General features: G+C 31.9%; 1 protein-coding gene across 1 annotated transcript in view; it reads right to left on the bottom strand.

The window, feature by feature from the left end:
* Cngl (Cyclic nucleotide-gated ion channel-like) overlaps positions 1–13,943 on the bottom strand; it is a 94,101-nt gene that overhangs the window by 30,472 nt on the left and 49,686 nt on the right. The window contains 7 exon segments of the mRNA XM_076511163.1: positions 76–314; positions 1,111–1,207; positions 1,662–1,745; positions 3,647–3,801; positions 6,381–6,486; positions 9,535–9,623; positions 10,535–10,596. Of these exon segments, the coding sequence (XP_076367278.1) occupies positions 76–314; positions 1,111–1,207; positions 1,662–1,745; positions 3,647–3,801; positions 6,381–6,486; positions 9,535–9,623; positions 10,535–10,596 (832 nt within the window).

Here is a 13,943-nt window from a genome sequence, read left to right as displayed (position 1 = left end):
GGATCCAATGTTTTGTAATTATGGTTCTATTAAAACATATATATTGTATAAAAACAACAGTTGTATCTACTTTACCCAGGTGAACTTTTACTTCTCAGTAGTTTCTTCAAGCTCTTCATATCCCGTTTGAATAGACGTAACGTGCTACCCGTCTTGTTGCTATTGGTGGCTGAACAAGGTCTTTCTTCATCTACGAGTGTAGCACTTCGTGGTGTAGTGCTCCGAACACTTTCTTCGCCATCGCTCTTTTTGCCCGTCGCAGTTGCCCGTCGTGCTTCCATCAAGCGCTTTTTGCCCATTGTTTGTAAGATGTCCTACAGAAAAATATAATAATGTGGAAGAGTAGTACGAACGTGTTATACAAATAAACAAAATACTATATATATATATATACATGTACATTAAATTATGTGGTTGGTTTAAGCGACTGATGTTCACACTTAGAGTGAAATCGCAATAGTTGGTTTCATTGTGTTGTTGTCAACGCAAGTTGTTTGAAGTGACTTAGAGATGGGCTGATTCAGAGACATCAATTCTTAGAGGAAATTGTCCGTCTTCCCTCTAAGAAGTCAATAAAACCTGAACAATAAAGAAACACCTTTATATATGTCTACTGTAAAGCTACAGTGCAAATCAGCGCCATATAATTTTATTTGAACTTTAAGATAATTCAATAGTTCCAAGGGGCGAAGAAATAAGGAGTTTCCTGGACTGAGTTTATAAGTAAATATTAAAACCGAACATTATTTGATAGTAATAGTACATGAAAAGTGAATCAGATGCTAAAAAACCCCAACAACAAAACAAGCGGCCCATGAGCAGATAAAAGACATAAATGTAACTCCAAATAACAATGTATTTCGATACGCTCATCTTTAGGTCAAGTCACGAAACTTAGGATATATTTGCCTTATACTCGTATACTTATTCTTGGTCAACAAAATATAAATCTCAGAATATTTCTTCACTGCTGATTACGCTTACTTAATCCTCTAAGTGAGTCTTAATTGTATTAGAACATTAAAATACGCCCACACAAATACACACAAGAGTCTTGGGTTCAATTTCATGATACCTCGAGGTGTTTATTAAACATTAAATGTGCTTTACCTGAGCCTCAGGATAATCCTTCATTGCTGATAAAACGTCTTCTCTTGAGAGACTGAAAAGTTCTGAATATCCCACTGAACGAACATCTGCAGTTCTCCTATAGAAAGACAAGGGTCGTTTCATTTAGGCGTAGCTTAATACTTAACTTCTTCCATTATATGACTACAATGTTATTCAGATTCTATACTAAGCTTATTTACCTGATTGTATACAGAATCAAGCGTTACGTGTCTAAAAAGCAATTTGTTTACATGTTATTTCAGTATGAGTTTAAAAGTAACGTGGGCGCAGAATTACGTGCTGTTACAAAAAAGTGTGTATTTTAGAGCCATTTGCTTATACAGTTACATGTTGCTACAAAAACATAAATATTAAGTCATTTGTTTACAGAATTATTTACTACTGAAATGTTATCTTACAGATTATAAACTACCACAAATCCTTTATTTGAGTAATTTGTGTTAAAAGTCACACTGTAAAATACGCGTTCATAAATGCACGTGCATATTGGTAATTTCCGTATTACAACTTGATATAGTAGACAGACTTACCTGTTGAAGCCATCAAGATTCAGAATTCCTATTTCTCCAAAAAAGTCACCAGCGTTCATTCTTGTCAACACCGTTCCTGTTTCACTAGAATTTAAACATGTGTATTTCTCAAACTAGGCAGTGTTCAGTAAGTGATCTTGTTAATTCGTAATCATTCTGTTAACCATCACGTTTCTTTTCGCTCTAAAAGCGCGTTCAATTCATCGAAGTGTATGAATATTAACGAATTTAAAACAAACCCTTAACTGTGAACTAGGGATATTCTCATAGGAAAAGCAAGCTCATGAAATGTTTGTTTATGAGCTACATCATTGGTTAATAGCACAGCTCAGCATTATGGTCAAATTATTAGGCATTTTGTTAAACACAACATTCAAACAAACAAAACTGGCTACAAATAAGCACTGTGTTACTTAGTTTTTTGGGGGGTATATTATATGGGAAAAGTTAATCTATTGATCTTCATAGACGTTTCAACAGGACAAAGTTCTTTTGTTAGTTGCAGATAAATGTCTGAAAGACACTAATGAGTACGTGTTTCAGTGACAAACCAACACTAGAGCTAAAATTTTTATAAGATACCGCCATTCTGTGTGGAAAGACATACGATTTTTTTAAGTCCAGTGGAATTGTCATTATACGTCAGTATCTTACCCAAATAACAGAAGAGGAGTTTAACACCAGGACATTTTAGTCAAAAACTGCACTTTAAGTATATATTAATAACTAAAGATTTTAGAGAACTGATGCAATTAGTGCAAATGTATAAGTTATTTCAAAAGAACCAACCTAGTTTCAAATCTGAACATTAGATAGAAGTCAATCAAAACTAAGAGGAATAATTAAAGCGTTACGTGTCGAAAAAACAATCCATTTTCAGCTCAAAACCTAGAGCATATTGACTCCTCGTCTCTTGATGTTGTACAACCTAGAAACTTCTGACACCTTGTTTCTCGGTGTGTTATACAATTTAGAGGCTAATGGTTCCTCACTTTTAAATGTTATAGAACCTAGACTAATAGATCCTGCTTGCTAAGGTTATAGAACCTAGTGACTACTGACTTTTAACTATTGAAATGTTAGAGAATCTACTGATTACCGATGTTTCACTTTTTAAATATTATAGAACGTAGTAAATACGGACTCTTCACATCCTAAATGTTATAGAACGTAGTGACTACTGACTTTTCACATTTAAATGTTATATAACGTACCCATTACTAATTTATCACTTTAGTAATGCTATAGGAAATAGTTAAATCTGACTCATTACTACTTGAAGAGTTACATAACATGGATAACACTGATTCTCTCCTTTTAAAGTGTTTAAATCGAGAAACTACTGATGCCATGATATTATAATTAATAACCGTCCTATTCTTACATTAATTCAATGCAACATATGACGAGTTAGTACAACTAGTAGTTTAACCTGTCATGTTTTGTGGCTTACCTTTTATATTTCAGCCATCATAACAACAAGAGAAAAAGTATACTTTATGCATTAGCCCCAGGCATTCGGTGCTTCCCCATTTTAAAGTGACTCGTGTGGACCGAGTTCTATTTTGAAACTCGAACTGAGTATGTTATTTGTCTGTCTGTAACTATAGATGTTTGAATGACTGTTTCATTTTTACCTGCTGGAGTTAATTACATACATATCTGATAATGTACTACAGATTTGACTTATAACAAGGTTCGTTACATATATATTTGATAACGTACTACAGATTTCATTTATAACAAGGTTCGTTACATATATATTTGATAACGTACTACATATTTTACTTATAACAAAGTTCGTTACATATATATTTGATAACGTACTACAGATTTTACTTATAACAAGGTTCGTTACATGTATATTTGATAACGTACTACAGATTTTGTTACATAACAAAAAAGAAATAAATAATTCAGCTTACGAATGAAAATTAGTATACATTAACATTTGTAGTCGGTTCTTTGTTACAACAGCGACGAACCTGATAACCTCTAAGATTCCATCGGCAATAATGAACATCTCACGCGCAACTTCCCCCTTACGGCAGATCAGATCCCCAGGGGTGAAAATGTAAGCTCTCATCTTCAAGACGAGATCGTGTAGAAACTCTGGCTGACATTCTTGGAAGATTGACACCTGTTAAAAAAGTTGGTCTTACTTTATTCTGAGTGTTGTGTATAATGAGAAACCTTAAAATACGGTGTGGATTTCTTTTAGGAAATCTACAAAGAAAGTAGAGCAATACATTTGATTCCTAATAACAAATACAATGAGATAAAATACTAAATGGTACATCTACTGATATACATCAAAATATAAAAAAGACTCACAACACACACAAAAACACGATTAAATATTAATAACAACAAAATAGATCAGTTCGTAACTGTTAAAACATAAAGACTTCGAAACTGAAAAGATAATGAAGGTAAAAGTAAATAGCTTGATAAATTAATATGAATGTAAAGTGTTGATGGACAAAACTACATGAAATAATCTAAAATTTATAACACGAGTAACTATATCTTTAGATCCAAATATAAACCATTAATTTTATAAGACGAGTAACGTCCCATTAACTTCTAGCTGTAAACTATTCATTTTAGGTTCCCTGACCTCTTACTTTACCAAGTTGTCATAATAACTTACATTTCCTGGTTTGAATTTCACGCAAAGCTACACGAAAGCTATCTGCGTTAGCCGTCCTTAATTTAGCAGTGTAAGACTAGAGGGAAGGTAGCTACTCATCACCACCAACCGCCAACCTTTGGGCTACTCATTTACCGATGAATAGTGGGATTGACCATCACATTATAACGCCCACACGGTTGAAAAGGTGAGCATGTTTCTTGTGACGGGGATGCGAACCCGCGACCCTCGAGTTACGAGTCGAGTGCCTTAACCACCTGGCCATGCTGGGCCCAGCACACATGGTCGAAGATGTATGGTACAATAACTACTAGGTCATTAGTGTAATGTTGAACAACAATTAATAGGGTAACACAATAAACTGGACTGTCCTAGATGTATGTTGAACAAGAATTAATAAATATCATACCAACCTAGACTGTCCTAAATGCAAAGAGAACAAGGATTAAAAATTATCAAAGTAACCTATCCTGTCATAGATATATGGTAAAAAAGAATTAATAATTACCAAAGTAACCTAGACTGTCCTACATGTATGGTGAACAAGAATTAGTAATTAACAAAGTAACTTACTCTGTCCTAAATATATGGTGTAGAAGATTAATAATTAACAAAGTAACTTACTCTGTCCTAAATATATGGTGTAGAAGATTAATAATTACCAAAGTAACCTAGACTATCACAGATGTACGGTGAACAAGTATGAATAAAAATTAAAGAAACCTAAACTGCCCTAAATTTATGGTGAACACGAATTAATGATTATCATAGTGAACGAGACTGTCCTAGTTGGAAACTGAATAAGGATTAATAAATACCAAAGTAACCTAGAGTGTCCAAGATGTATAATTAAGAAGGATTAGTAATTACCAAAATAACACACACTGTCCTATATATATGGTGAACAAGTATTAATATTTACAAAAATAACTTAGACTGTGCTAGATGTGTGTTGAACAAGAATTAATAACTTCCAAAGGAGATTAATATATAATACACCATGATAGTTAGGAGACAGGTAACATAGGGAATTGAAGAAGTGTGGTACACTATAATTACTAGATTATTAGAATAACTTTAGATACTTGTAGATGCATGGCACATAATCGCCACTCAATAGCAAGAACATCCTCGGCCATTTCCTGCAGACATAAATCTTTAAAGGCCTAAGTTACTCTTGGTGGCTTCAATAGCTGTTTGAGTTACTTGTAATCCCTATTTGCTTCTTAGTATACAGAAGAAATCTTAAATACCTTAAATTTATAAAAAAAAGTGCACAGTAATTTGTCATATGAAGAAGTTACACCTAACAGTTTACTATATCAAAAAATAGAATGTAATTGATTTTTGAGGATCCATTTATTCTTTTAAACTGCGGACCTCACGGTAATGATCTGGTGTTTCCAAATGAAGAATTCTGATATTTTCTCTATAACAATGAAATAGAAAACTTATTCCATATAAACATCTTAAGCTTTTTTTTTAGTTATTACTTTTTATGTAATTATTATATTTTAGTCAGGCCTATATTATGAGTTTAAAGTGAAGTAGAATTTTTGTCACGATTCTTTGTGAATGAGTTTGGAAGTGAGATATAACCAGCTATAATCTGTTGATTGTTTCATTTTTTACAACTATACAAATAGTAACTGTTGGGGGGCCCGGCATAGCCAAGCGTGTTAAGGCGTGCGACTCGTAATCTGAGGGTCGCGAGTTCGTATCCCGAAATTAGGGACGGCTAGCACAGATAGCCCTCGATTAGCTTTGTGCGAAATTCACAAAACAAACAAGTAACTGTCTGTTGCCTAACTCTATGATCTATGTCAGACTGGCTTTACAAAATACTCTTAGTTCTATGGGATACTCTTAGATACATAAAAGCAGAACTAGTTTTAAAATGGAATAACGGAATGAAACTTCTTAAAACAGAATTCTAAAACAAATGGTTAAGACGAACTTATACTGGAAACGACTATTTAGTTTTATGACAGAAATAGCAAATAATTTTGAGTTTGTAAAACAACAACAGCAGTGAAACAACAGCTGTCGCAAATTTAAATACAAACCTTTTTGAGTGTTTTTAAATTAACGTGTAAGGCCAGTTCGGTTTTGAGTTTGTCAGGTAAGAGGCCAAGTGCTGAATTGATGTCTCCCCCACCTTGCATTCGCCCTCTATAAATACATAAAAATGTCACTAATTATAAAAATAAATAACTAGATTTTTTTAAATATTAACAGCCCACAAGCTAAAATGTAGAATTGCAAGATAGAATGTAACTGTTGAAGAACAGTAAAAATGACAAACAATAAGCAAAATTCATCGTAAAGTAACAGCCACGTTACTAATAAAAAAGTGAACTAAATATGTTAAAGTTATACTTTAAAAGTGCTGACTAGAGTAGCCTAAACATTTTGCATGTTAAATAAAGAGCTATAAACTCCAGAAAAAGGTTATGTTTATCTTACTCTACGTTTAGTCGATTTACTCTCACCAAACTTTGAGTGAAATAACTAAAAGATTCATGATGACAAGAAAGCTACATGAAGTAAAAATGTATTAAGAACACAGCTGGTATGGGTATTAAAACATTAATTATTTTAATTAAAGTTTTAATACCTATACCAGCTGTGTTATGAATACATAACTAAACGATTGTTATAGAGGTTATGATTGTTCTTCCATCATAAAAAAAGTTTAAGATTTAGAGAAAATTGCAGAGTATGTTTAGAGGTGGACTTGTATTGATATTATATGTGTACTTCACGTGTTTCAAAAATACAAAGTTCAGATAAATCAAGCCTAAAAAGATTAAGTATGTCTGGTGTTACTGCTCTAGTTAAACAACTAGAGAAAGGATTAGAAAATTTTTGAAGTACTTGAGTAGTGTAGAAGACATTGATTCACTCACATCTACGTATCTGTTTGTTTCACCATAGTTTTGTGTACATTCATCCAATCAACGACCTTAAAAGGATTAGTCGCATTCATCTAGCCAATCATAATAGTGTACATTCAATCACTATGTGTAAATTAATTCGTTTATGTTTAACAATGACTGCAATACATTTTTAAGCTAGTTATTGTAATGGGTTTCTTTGATTAATAATACTTAATATTAGATAAGAACACGAAAACATAACTAGTTGTGCTTATGTGTTATGCTGAGAAATATTTCTCTCTTGTTATTGTTGGAAGCTACGTTTTTAATATTTTCATCGAGATGTTCGTTTGCTAGAGAGACATATTATTATGGAATTTCAGTATAGTAAGTAGAAAGTGATACGTATAGTGAATGAACCAGAATTGGTGAGGTAATCAGTTTACGAGTAATCAGCTAGTCATCGAGTTCGGTGTCCATTAGTAATTTAGACAGTCAGAGTTATTGCCTCTATTCAGATACTCAGTAACTTAGTGCGTTTGGTGTCAATTAATTAGTAAGGAAATTCCGAACTTTCTTTGTGAGTTAAGCATACATCAGTATCGGAGTTTCTGTTAAAAGGTTTGTCTGTGAAGTTAAGCCTTCTAATGAACATAACTATGGCAAACATTATTTTAGAAATAAACTCCTTCTTTGTCGTTACATGGCCTGCACTTGACATTATCCATATCAGTAAATAATAATACGACAAAACGCGTCATTATTATTATTAATATTCTGAGAGGCGCTGGAGTCTCAACATGATTTTTTTTTTTCCATTTAAGACCATTTAGTCTTCTTTCTAGTTTCTTACAATTGCTCTAATTTATTTCGAGTTGTTTTGAGAATGCATTGGTTTAATTTACTTAGATTGCGCAATTTTATACTGAAGTATTAATATTAAATTATGTTTATGTTTGTTTGTCCTGTTAATATAGTATAGAGCGGATGGTAAATAGCAGCCCAAATCTGTGGTGTCGATGAAGTACGTTAAATACTAAATTAGTAGGACTGTTTTTTAACTGTTAGTGTATCAGCTTGTGGAAATTGTACAAAAATCGATTACTGTTAAGTAAAATATCTAACTTCATTGCTTTAAAATGAATATTGTATTATATTAGAAAGAAGTAGCTGGCTGATTTAGTTAAGCCTTTATAACTTTTGTATTGAATCACTATAGTTGCATATATTTATGTTATTATTTATTTGTCATTGATGTTTAATGAATACCAAGTTTTTCATTCTGGAACATAATAGTGCACTTATATTAATTTTCTAAGTTTGTTTGTTTGTTGGATTTCACGCAAAGCTACTCGAGAGCTATCTGTGCTATCTGTTCATGATTTTGATGTGATACAACTGTTCTAGCTGCATGACGAACAAGGATTTATAATTATCAAAGTAATATAGACTTCACTAGATGTATGGTGAACAAGGATTAATAATTACAAAAACAACATAGACTGTCCTAGATGTATAGTGAACAAGGAGTAATAATTACAAAAACAACATAGACTGTCCTAGATGTATAGTGAACAAGGATTAATAATTACAAAAACAACATAGACTGTCCTAGATGTATAGTGAACAAGGATTAATAATTACAAAAACAACATAGACTGTCCTAGATGTATAGTGAACAAGGATTAATAATTACAAAAACAACATAGACTGTCCTAGATGTATAGTGAACAAGGAGTAATAAATATCAAAGTAACCAAGACTGTCAAATTTTTAAACTACTATTTACCAACGAATATTGGGATGACCGTCACATCTTGGTTATTCGTTTTTTTATATGGTTTTATTCTTTGCTTTAGTGAATTTCTTTATTTAATTTCGTAAAACTGTGTCATACACACGCTCATAATTGTTTTATATTTCATACACCATTACTTTACTTATAATTTCATTAAAGAAAGTTACGTCTACCTAACTTCTACCCGCATAGTCTGTTTTCAAATAGACCAGGATTTATAGATTTAGTACATAATGCCTGCAAGAAAGAGTTGCTTAAGTAGCGGTGATGAAAGTGATAGAATACGAAACATTCAAGCGAAGGGCATGAAAACTAACGAGTATGTTTTGCGGATCGCGACTGGTATACACATATGTAAATATATATATGTACTGGTTAACTTGATTATCTAACTATTCTTCATAATGACGCTAAGGTCTTGTAATTTGTTTCAATACTTATCGTTTCAAATACAAATTACTTTTGATCGAAAAATATTGTTTAACTTAGCTTACTACCTGATACATAAACTATATATGTTTTCCAATCACAAAGCTCACGAACCTTGACCAGGAATAATCATACCATCTTTGAACTCGTCTTTGCATTCCGTGGGGTACCTTGTGGTGTCGCATGTACAGCTTAGCTCCGTCCTGAAATAACCACAATAATCTATTAACACATATCAACAGTTTGGTTTCGTCCTTCAATAAAAAAAAACAATCTGTTAACATCTTTCAACAGTTCGGTTCTGTCCTGAAATAAAAACAACAACCTTTTAACACTGTCATCAGTTTGGAATGTCTCTCAAACTATAGATTGCCCAATACCTAATACCTCAATGTTAATTATCTACCTAGCTGTTTTCTACAGATTATCCAGTAAAATACATTTTAAGAAAAATGTCGTGAGATAATCTCGCACAATAGTATGTAAACATAAAATATCGTGAGATGACTTAACACAATAAACATAAACATAAAACATCGTGCGATGAATTACCACAACAGTGGGTAAACGTAAAATATCATGAGATGGCATAACACAATAAACATAAAACATTGTCAGATGACTTAACACAATAAACATAAAATATCGTTAGATGACTTAACACAATAGTAGGTAAACATAGAATATCGTGAGATGACTCCACAACGTGTAATAACATAATTTAACATAACAACACAAAAACGTAGATCCGACAATCATATAATAGGAAATATAAATATAAACCTAGAACCACAAGATATTCTTACACAAAAGTACATAAATATGGAACGGGAGGTATTCTTATATAATAGCACGTTAACAACAGAACTGATGGATATTCATATGTAACAATACATCTATATAAAACTGTTGGATATTGTTTTAAAGCGGTACTAAAATAACGAACTGTTGGATTATTTTATACAACGGTATATAGGCATTCATAGAACCGCTGGGTATATTCCAGTTGAGAAATAGACAATGCCTACCTTTAGAAGTTGAATAAACACGTTTGACATATTGTTTATTTTTTAGTAATTTATTTTCTTTAGTAGTTTAAATTCTTAACACTTACCAAAAGTCGTTCGAATTCCAATCGATTAGCGTTTCTGTTTGTGATAACATTGCCGACTTGACCTGAAGAAAGAAAGAAACTAGAAATCTAAGCACTTTTGTAAAAGTGCCATGTTCGTATAGAGTGACTCAACAACATGAAATTAATCCAAAGGGTATATATATTGTAGAGTCCAGTTAACGTGAGAAATGTGTGACAACTGAAGCACGTGTCATATTTCAGTACCATTCTACAAGACACCAACTCCCGGTTCTGTTACAAGTCACGTAACTTATGAAGCCAAGCTAGCCAATGCATTTTGATAAAATTCGTTCATACAATCAGAGGTAAACTTAAAAGTGGTCTAGTCAACCCACTGATCGACTGTTTGTTCCTTACAGTTTGATACTATTCATGTTAGCAATGAACAGCTTGTAATACATAATACAGTTTAAGTACGATTATATGATATTCAGCTGACATAACATATACCAATATTGATTAGGAACAACTTGTCGATTAGATTTGAAAACAAATTAAAGCAATGGATTAAAATATAAACCGTTTAGTACTATGAACAACTGATGTCTTCTGATAAGATTGTGTTCATGTGGTTTTACACATTTTTCCTTTCATATCCTAAGTTTTTATTTATACCTGTTGTTAGCTCAAGACATTACTTATTACGTTAAATATAATTTATATTTAGGAAATCAGAAATCAGTAACCATTTACGATTGTGAATAATTTTTTGCTATCCTTAAATGTGCGACTGTTTTAATCAGAACGATATAATAACACGAATACTGTAATAAGAGCGGAAATAAAAATAATACATTTATATCTAAAGAGTGAAGAGACAGTATTCACGTTTGTAGTTACAAATAGGGTTAACAATACATAGTGTAAACAATATTCACGTTTGTAGTTACAAATAGGGTTAACAATACATAGTGTAAACAGTATTCACGTTTGTAGTTACAAATAGGGTTAACAATACATAGTGTAAACAGTATTCACGTTTCTAGTTATAAATAGGGTTAACAATACATAGTGTAAACAGTATTCACGTTTGTAGTTACAAATAGGGTTAACAATACATAGTGTAAACAGTATTCACGTTTGTAGTTACAAATAGGGTTAACAATACATAGTGTAAACAGTATTCACGTTTCTAGTTATAAATAGGGTTAACAATACATAGTGTAAACAGTATTCACGTTTGTAGTTACAAATAGGGTTAACAATACATAGTGTAAACAGTATTCACGCGTCTAGTTACAAATAGGGTTAACAATACATAGTGTAAACAGTATTCGCGTTTGTAGTTACAAATAGGGTTAACAATACATAGTGTAAACAGTATTCACGTTTGTAGTTACAAATAGGGTTAACAATACATAATGTAAACAGTGTTCACGTTTGTAGTTACAAATAGGGTTAACAATACATAGTGTAAACAATATTCACGTTTGTAGTTACAAATAGGGTTAACAATACATAGTGTAAACAGTATTCACGTTTGTAGTTACAAATAGGGTTAACAATACATTGTGTAAACAGTATTCACGTTTCTAGTTATAAATAGGGTTAACAATACATAGTGTAAACAGTATTCACGTTTGTAGTTACAAATAGGGTTAACAATACATAGTGTAAACAGTATTCACGCGTCTAGTTACAAATAGGGTTAACAATACATAGTGTAAACAGTATTCACGTTTGTAGTTACAAATAGGGTTAACAATACATAGTGTAAACAGTATTCACGTTTCTAGTTATAAATAGGGTTAACAATACATAGTGTAAACAGTATTCACGTTTGTAGTTACAAATAGGGTTAACAATACATAGTGTAAACAGTATTCACGCGTCTAGTTACAAATAGGGTTAACAATACATAGTGTAAACAGTATTCGCGTTTGTAGTTACAAATAGGGTTAACAATACATAGTGTAAACAGTATTCGCGTTTGTAGTTACAAATAGGGTTAACAATACATAATGTAAACAGTGTTCACGTTTGTAGTTACAAATAGGGTTAACAATACATAGTGTAAACAGTATTTACGTTTGTAGTTACAAATAGGATAAACAATACATAGTGTAAACAGTGTTCACGTTTGTAGTTACAAATAGGGTTAACAATACATAGTGTAAACAGTATTCACGTTTGTAGTTATAAATAGTCTAAATAGTATTCATGTTTATATCTAAATATATATAGTGTAAGCAGTATTCACGTTTATAGTTATATATAGTGTAAACAGTATTGACAACTGTTGTTATAAATATTGTAAACAGAATTCACGTTTATAGTTATATATATACATATATGGTATAAATAACAATGACGTTTATAGTTATAAAGAAATTGTGTAAACATCATCTACGTTTAAAGACGTGAACAACTAAAGTTTAAACATTATTCACATTAAGTCGTAAGTGAAACGTTTAAAAACGTTCATGTAAAAATTTTGAAAAAAACAAGTATCAAAGGTATTAGTAAACCGAAAATGTTTTGTTGTGGATTCCTTTTTTATGTATACTTAAATCATAACTGTTCTAACGAAATATATTAAAAGTATTTAAACTTGCAATGGTTTAATAGTTATGACACGACAAAAAAATCAATGTTTCTCTGTTAACCGTAATGAAAATAAAGGATCTGTTGATATTTAGCGTTATCTGAAATCATGATGTCATGCAGTTTTGTGTCTCCTGTCACTCTGAAGTATGCCATATACATTAAATAACACCAAGTACCCTATAGATCACAGATAGAGTTAGAAAATACATTTGAATGTTTATCTCATATCATGGAAGAACTGTAATTCAGCCAATCAGAACAAGTTGCTTCAAGTTGGCTTCCTTTGTTTCAATGTGTTTTTAGAAAAAAATTGAAACTGTTCAGAAACTTGGACAAGACAGACCATCATCCACAACACAAGCAGATGACGACAATCTGTCTATTATGACTTGTTGCAATCATGAAATAGTTTATCAATCAGATGTCATTAGCTGCAACTAGTTAGAAAACTAACAAACAATCACAGCCTTGAGATGCATTATCATGGCGACAAGAGCACGTGCAACGAGGCAACAATGCCGAGCAATATTATGTTTATAAATCTGTCTGCTTATCTGGAAACATATCTAACTAGATATACCTCTTTTTACACGTTTAAAAATGGTGAAAATATTGTGTGAATAATAGAAGTATTTCACACATTTACCTTTTAAGAAATTAATACCGTACAATCCTTTGTGATACCATATGCTGGTGAAGGTCACCATGATATCAGCTTAATGGGTAATAACACTCATCCGAATGTATTAAAGTGAACTAAAATTTCCATGGAAATGAATGTTGGGTTTCAAGTTGACCTCATCAAACCACTTCAAAGTGTTGTTATTCGCCCTCTAGTTTT

This window comes from Tachypleus tridentatus, chromosome 7, assembly GCF_004210375.1.
Source record: "Tachypleus tridentatus isolate NWPU-2018 chromosome 7, ASM421037v1, whole genome shotgun sequence".
In the NCBI taxonomy this organism is placed as follows: Eukaryota; Metazoa; Arthropoda; class Merostomata; order Xiphosura; family Limulidae; genus Tachypleus; species Tachypleus tridentatus.
Note: the sequence above shows the minus strand (reverse complement) of the source record. Positions and strands in the feature narration are given on the sequence as shown.